This window comes from Amblyomma maculatum, unplaced genomic scaffold, assembly GCF_055883805.1.
Source record: "Amblyomma maculatum isolate TAMU_Amacu unplaced genomic scaffold, ASM5588380v1 scaffold_19, whole genome shotgun sequence".
Classification (NCBI taxonomy): Eukaryota; Metazoa; Arthropoda; class Arachnida; order Ixodida; family Ixodidae; genus Amblyomma; species Amblyomma maculatum.
Window position 1 is genome coordinate 4,134,774 of NW_028146744.1, and position 7,682 is coordinate 4,142,455.

Consider the following 7,682-nt stretch of genomic DNA (forward strand, 5'->3'; position numbering starts at 1 on the left):
GCTCTCGGCGGAAATTCGAAGATGGGCGTGGCTTTGGCGGTCTGCGGTGTCAGTATAATCCACTTTCTCGGTCGAAAAGGTCACGGTACGCTTCCGGAGATCGATAATGGCCCCATACTCCCGAAGAAAATCGACACCAAGGATACAGTCGCGGCAGCAGTCAGGTATTACAAGGCAGCTGACAACAAACGTGGAGTTGCGAATTTGGACTCTCGCCGTGCACTGACCGCTCGGAGTTACGACATGCCCGCCAGCGGTTCGAATCTTCGTGCCAGACCATGGCGTCATCACTTTTTTTAGAAGCGCCACTAGCTTCCCGCCTAAAGTCGAAAAATCAGCACCAGTGTCTACCAATGCGCTAACCTTATAGCCGTCGAGGACCACGGGTATATCCAGCGAGAGTCTATCTTCACGTGCACGAACTGTCGTCGGGGCCGTCAAGTGGCGGTCGCTCACAGGTGGCGTTGTCGGGGAGTCTTCGTCGCGTCGATTTGAAGCGGCCTCGCCCCCTGAGGTCGCTGTCTTTAGTTTTCCCGGCTCGGACTAAACGGCCGTCGCTGCGCCATCCAGGAGGAGCTGGGCTGCGAGGATAGTCGGCGTGGAGACGGAGATCGTGACTGTCGTCTAGAAGTTGGCGCCATGCGCTGTTGGGCTACGTAGTCCTCAATATCCCGGGGTCGTTGGCCTAAAGGAGGGCTACGCATGTCGATGGGGAAACCCTTCAGTCCCAGCTGTCGATATGGGTACTGTCGATACAGGTGGCCAGGTTCTCCGCAGTGGAAGCACAGGCGCAGCCGATTTGGGGCACGCCACAGGTCTGCCTTTCGGTGGGGTGGTCGGCGGTTGTCGATGTACGGCTCGGGGTGGGCTGAATACAGCGAGCCTTGGTCGGGTGGCGGTAATTGTGTGGAATCAGTTGGGGCACGTCGCAAGATGTCCGCATAGGTTGGCCGACAGGACTTGGTGGAAAAGGATGGCGGGTTAGCAGATGGTACCGAAGGCCGAAATGCTTGTTGGAGCTCTTCTCGGACAATACTAGCGATAGAGCCGACCGTCGGCTGGGGAGCACCGAAGAGCGTCTGGAGCTCTTCACGCAAAATGGAGCGGATAATGTCGCGAAGAAGATCCGGACTAGCCCAAGGCCGAATGCGGCTCCGTGAACGAAGCGGCGAGTACCGGCCTATCGTAGGTCGTAGTCCGCTGCTGGAGCATCCTTTCCATCGTGACTGCCTCCGAAAGAAACTCGGCAACTTTGCTCGGCGGATTGCGCACGAGCCCAACGAACAGTTGTTCCTTAACGCCGTGCATGAGATGGCGTACCTTTTTCTCTTCGGGCATGGCCCTGTCAGATCGTCGGAACAGCCTAGTCATGTCCTCCACGTACATGGTTATGGTCTCGTTCGGCATCTGTATGCGAGAGCGTAAAGCCCTTTCCGCTCGTTCTCGGTGATCCGGGCTGGTGTAGGTGTCCAGGATGCAGCGGCAGAACTCGCGCCACGATGTTAGGGCGCCTTCGCGATTCTCGTACCAAGTACGAGCGCCATCTCCCAGGCTAAAGAAGACGTTCCTGAGCTTTGCGGCGTCGTCCCACTGATTAAATGCGGCGACGCGTTCAAACTGGGTGAGCCAGTCTTCGACGTCTTCCGTCTGACAGCCGTGGAAAGCCTTAGGCAGTCGTGGGTTCTGGAAAGTGTAATAGGTTGGAGTTTGCATGACAGGTCGAGGGGCGGCTGCGGTGGTGAATTCCAACGGCCCGTGCTCAGGTGGTAGGTCTAGGTTCCTCCGGCTAGCGCGGTGAACAGGCGTGTCAATTGGCAAAGGACCTGAATCCTGGGTATGCGGTGGAGTGCGGGAGATATACTGGGATCGATACCCTGCGCCGACACCAAAATATGTCACGGACAACAGGGCTAGACGTGACAGACGACGGGACGAAGCTGTACCAGCAGGCAAAGTTCGGCGCACAGCACGCGAGTCAACTTCAGTGTCCTCTTCTTCCAGGCGCATCAAGAACATGGGGACACCAGGTGGCATTATTATCGACATTCCGGTTCGAACCCAGGTGCTAGTCACGACAGACGGGTACGAAACATATCCGCCACGAAGAATTGTTTTTCTTTGTTGCCTGCTTTATCATGAATGCAGAACAGCAAAGCAGGGTCTTTGAAATCAAGGTTGCCAGAGGACACCTAGTGAACACGTCGTGGTGCGTACGAAATATTAACGTATGTGTGGGATGTGTAGTGATGTTAAGTATTTACAATCTTATAATTGAAATGATTTAACAGAAAAATTGAAAGCGTTCTCGCAATGAAAAGTACGTCAAAGGCGCTATACGTCCACAGTACCCATGCATATACACTGTGTATTTAAAAAAAATATTTTCTGCTTCCCCCGCAAGAAACGTTGATGAAAAGTTATTTTTTTTTTCATTTCCTGATGGTTTGTACATAAACACGAATCTGTGAAACACTCAGACTGAAAGCAAAAATAAAAAATATCTGTCATTCATCTATATTTATGGGGTTGGCTCTCTAAAGGAATAAATCGCGACAGTTTTTCCCATTATTAACAAACTTGGGTGAATAAAATACTGAGATTTCCTTACAGGCTTCGCAAAGGAAAAGAAATTTCAAGGGTGAAAAAGTAAAGGCAGCCGAAAAGGTGTATTAATACCCCTGTCACACGGGCACTTGTAAGGCCTTGAAAATTAAGGTTCTTTGCTGCAAAGGTGTTGACGCGCAGCTACACGGCAAAGTCGTACGCCCTTTGCGATAAAGGACCGTAGCGGGAAAGGCAGCCGTCAGCGGCCTTTAGCTGCGTAAAGGAGCAGCCCAGACCCGAGCGCCACCGAGCGAGCTTAAAAAACAACAACAAAGAAACAAAAACGTTGACACAAATGTAATATTAATATTATATTTAAGCCTACATGATCTTATTTAGCATTAACTTTGCATTTCAATGAATTTTAAAAATCTCGAGTGTTGCTAGAAGACTTCGAACGTTTTCAGCAGCCGCATCGACATACGTGTCTTTTTGTTATGATGTACGTTTAGTGCGGTCGTCTTTCCTCGTTGTTTTTTGCTTGTGCCAGCATTTGTCGTTTTGTTGTTTTCTCGCTTTTTACTATTTATTTCTTATTGCCGCGCTTTAATCAGTTGTTTTATATATTTATTCTTATTTTTTAAACGTACTGTATTTTAATTTTCGGCGAAATGTCAATGGAGCCGGTGGGTGAGGCCTGTCAGACAAGCACGCCAAAGTGCGCATCAAGAAATGCGGCCAGAGGGCCACGTGCGCATTGGCCAGAGCGCGAAATCTGGGCCCTTGTCCGTCTCTGGGAGGACCACCTTCCAGATCTCCGAGGTGCCAGGAGGAACGGGCCCGTGTACGAGGCCATTGCTCGTGCACTGGCCGAACAAGGCATCGTGAAAACAAAGGAGCAAGTTCACTCAAAGATCGAGAACCTGACGACGGAATATCGGTGAGTAGCTAGTGCTATTCTCTTGGATGAGTGATTGTATACGATACGACACCGTATTCACCAAACTGAGGCTTGGCGCGCGACGAGCACCACTTCGCGCGCTTCTTCCACCTCGGAAAAAAACAGGCCTGAATTGTGCAGTGATGTGTTTTGCACGGGCGCATTTTGACAACTTCGCACGCTCTCGGAATTTTTTCATATCAGAACAAGCTATGGCACGCAACGGTGAATGTGAATCGGCTGGTATAACGAAGCTTTATGGTAAATTTTAGTTCGCAAATTTTACCTACTTATGCAAGCACTATCTTGTACAGATGGGCATGCTGCCTAATACTACTCGGCGCCTGTATTGAAACGTGGATAAAACTTACTTTTTTTGTTTTTCATCGAGTTGCGCGAAGTGACGTGTTTTTGTTGTTCTTGCAGGCTACGTCGTGCATATACAGTCTCATTTTCTTATATACCGCGGAATCACGTTAACGCATTAGGTTTCTTGACACTTCGCCCCACACTGCTGATCTCATTTCATCCAAATATGAAAAAAAAAGAGCTTGGTAGCTTTGGTAACTCAATCGCAGTAGCTAAAATGGGCAACGGATGAAGAAAATTATTTGATTTGTCCATTTGCTAGGAGCCTAGTGCTCATCGAACTCTGATTACTTGCAGGAGGTGGTCACGGAAACACACCGGCCAAGGTGCCATACCTTGGATCTTTTACTTCGAAATAAACAGGTTCTTGGGCAGTTTGCCTGTGAACGACCGGTCCCTGGTGGAGGAAAGCGTCTGCAACCCTCTCAGCACAGTCGAAAAGGTAACTTCCATGGAATAATATGCATCTCCATCTACATGGACGGCATTTCAACCTTTAATATCTCAACAAACATAAATGACAGGCTAAATACACAAAGTAGAAAAGTGCTAATGGGAAAATTCACTACCCTCATTCAAGCCAGAAATAAAGCTAGGTTTCAGATCACATGGTTGGGATGAAATGGCATTGCTTCAAATCTGAAGCCCGACTGCTCAAGAAATAACTTCATGTCTGTTTCAGCAAAGGCTTTGAATATCTATTTCAGATGAGAACTCTGTAGATGTAAAATGATAAAAATTTATTAAACATAACGATACAGGTTGGCAAGTCATGCTAAGGACCAAGTTAAAACATTAGCAGATGATCACAGCTGTTATATACTGGAGTGTAAGGCAGACAGAAGATTATGTAAATTCTTGTGGTGGCTATGAAGATGTCTTGCAAGTAAGACATCTTAAACCATGCATACAAGTAAACCATGCTTACAAGTAAGCATGGTTTTCATGTTGAACACTTTGAGGTCACTGCAAATAAAGAGAGGACTGCTTGTTGGTTGAACTGTTCAATTTCTTTGCCAGCCGTCTCTATCTGGATGTTTTTATTACGTAAAGTGCTATCGACAGTTTTGAATGTTGTTCACGTTTCATCTTGCTTCAAACTGTTTTCATGCAGATCATCACTGCCATGGAGATGGGAAGTGGAGATGACTATTCCTTTCATCTCGATGAAGAAGGTAGTCTATCTGCTGCCGCAGAAGCGCATGCCGCAGATTTTGAGTCCACCATGCCGCAAGCTGTGGTTGGCAGTAGCCAGCAATTGCCACCTGCTGTAGCAATTGCCACCACACAACAGCAGCCAAAGCGGAAGCGTAAGCGGCCGCTGACTGCCGGAGAGGAAAATCAGCTGGCAATGATAGGAGAACAGCGCCTCCTGCGACAAGGCTTAGAAGATTATAGAAGACAAGAGCTCGTGCTTCGCGAGCGCCAAGTGAAGGCTGAAGAGGAGCTGGTTGACGTAATGAAAGAATATTTGAAGAAAAAGTAAAATGTGGAAAAGTCAGTTTGTGTTATTGTTATGTACGTGTTACCATTGATCCACATGCTGCATGAAGGACTCAAGGCAGTTTTTTTTTGCTGAAATGCTGGCAGCTCGGCAAGGTGTATAGCAGACAGCACTCGTCACGTCTATTCTCCTTACAACTGCTGGTGATGAAAATGATGCATGAGTGCTGCCCGAACATTAGCCCCACTGTCAGCTTCCATTTCTGTTGTGTGAGCAGGCTGCTCAAAAGCTATGTCGTGTCGAGTAACTTCATCCAACCATTGTTGTTGTAGTCGGGCACCGAAATGCTCACAGATGTTGTTTAGTGTGCAGCAGGCTCTGATGATCATGGGAACATGCCTTATGTTGCACTCCATTCTTTTCATAGTGTAGCGAAATCGAGCTTTCAACCTCCCGAAAGCATTTTCTACAATCCTTCTTGTCTTCGACAGGAGATAGTTGAAGATTTTACTTTCTTCCCGCAAAGGTCCATTATGCGGGAAGGGCTTGATGAGATTCCTCGTCAGGGGAAAAGCCTGGTCGCAAAGGATTATTGGGGGCACGGCGGTGCCATTTATGACTATCACTGGAGACTTAAACAGTGCTCCCTCGACAGATTTAGCCAGCTCAGATTGAGCGTAGACGTGGGCGTCGTGACATCGTCCTGGGCTGCCCACTGACACATACCGAAACCGGTATTTATGGTCCACAAGGGCCAGAAGGATGATGCTGTACCTGCATGCACAAAAAACAAAACGTAAGTATCCACAATGCTGATGATGCATAAGGTTAATATGTTGATAGATTTAGTTAGAATTTAAGAGCAGCAGACTGGAGGGAGCCCAATGCTGTAAAGGGTCGTCTACTTCTAAAGTAAAAAGTGCTTCAGGACAGTGCAGATGTTTTTCCCATCACTGTGGATGTGCTAGTGACAAGGGAGTAGTGACAGCTTCCTGCCGTGTTTATAATGGCTATTATTTTGCTAGAGTTTACATTGCAATATTTCTTTATTTATTGGAAATAGAGAAACATAGAAAGAAGGCTGCAATTCAGTGTAAGTAGCCATGAGGTTATAATTGTGACACTTTACACGTATTCTAAAAACTTGTTAAACATTACTGTTACATCTACTACGAAGTGTACAACGTGAGCAGGCTTGTCTTGGGCTGTGGTCGGCGGAGAAAAGGACGTCAAAATTTAATGCATGTGGAGGCATTCACAGGCAATATTTGCACTCAAGCGCTGCCTCATAGCTACACGAATTGCAAAAGCACAAGTGCAGACTAACAGAGTAACTGTGACAAAATTCCGCGTTATTTGCTCAGCAGCAAACAGCTCCAGCGTTCCAGACAGTGTGCTCACCTATGCACTGACAGAAAATCAAGAGAAAAAGACTTGCCAGCCCTTGTAGTTCCTGTGGTCCACTGCATTCAGTTGTGGTGGGGAAACCGGGAAATGGCAGCCATCCCCACAGCTTGCGGGAATTCTGCCATTGAGTAAAACTCATCCATTTCATTCGGATCCATTCCGATTGTAGCACATCTACCACAGTCTCTGCAAACTCCCTATAAATAGTGTTCACAGTCGACCGCCCAACACCAAAGACTATTGCGACCACCCGGTCTTCGGCAGCTGAGCACAGTTTGAAGAGGCCGATACAGACTCGCTTTTCAACACTGATGGCGTCCCGCATATTCGTGTCCTCACGCTGCATCGTCGGCCGGCACCGGTCCACAAGGTACCGGAAGGTTGCAGGTCCAACGCGGAATGCCTGCCGAAAATGCTGCTCTCCTAGGTTCGGCAGCGTATCTTCAAACCACCGCTCGTTACGGGGATAGATCCACCTTCTGCGGTGCACAGTTCGCTGTGGGAACACGACGGCGGCACAAAGGGAGATGTTTGCTATGAGCTGCTCCTCGAGCGCGTCAGCGTGCGCCTTTGCCGCATCCGCCGCCGCGCGCAAAGATGCCACAGCTGCAATTCTCAAAGCAATTTCAAACTTCTCTTCCACCTCCCGGTTCTCGTCGCTCATGGTTGTGGCTGTAACACGCACTTGATCGAACACAATCTGTTACAACTTCTATGAAAATCGCACTAGCAAAATATGCCTCGCACGCAAGCACGCGGAACCAGGCGGAGCGAGGAGTGCGCGTCCAAGTGGTCCAAATGGAAAGGAGAACAGAAAAACGTTTGTTACTAAACGTCCGCTTCAAACCCTCAGAAAATTTCTTTATTAATGAGTTGGTTACTTTTCCTAACCTAAACAAGGGTAGTCTTGTTCGCTTATTACTTTTAGCTGAAATATATCTTCCACTTCAATATTGGTAGCTGTTACTAGCGCCATTT

The 7,682-nt window shown here is 47.9% G+C and overlaps 2 protein-coding genes across 2 annotated transcripts; one reads left to right on the top strand and one right to left on the bottom strand.

Annotated features, from left to right (window-relative positions):
* The first annotated feature begins 2,956 nt into the window (after positions 1-2,956).
* LOC146171582 (uncharacterized) lies at positions 2,957-5,339 on the top strand. Its single transcript, XM_084586453.1, has 3 exons — positions 2,957-3,484; positions 4,151-4,295; positions 4,968-5,339. Exons 1-3 carry the CDS (start codon positions 3,216-3,218, stop codon positions 5,337-5,339), a joined length of 786 nt encoding a protein of 261 aa, XP_084442579.1. The 5' UTR covers positions 2,957-3,215.
* LOC146171583 (uncharacterized) lies at positions 4,524-7,368 on the bottom strand. Its single transcript, XM_084586454.1, has 2 exons — positions 7,004-7,368; positions 4,524-6,071 (listed from the first exon to the last, which is right to left on the bottom strand). The coding sequence occupies exons 1-2, from the start codon at positions 7,366-7,368 to the stop codon at positions 5,489-5,491; spliced, it is 948 nt and encodes a 315-aa protein (XP_084442580.1). The 3' UTR covers positions 4,524-5,488.
* Between the last annotated feature and the right edge of the window lie 314 nt (positions 7,369-7,682).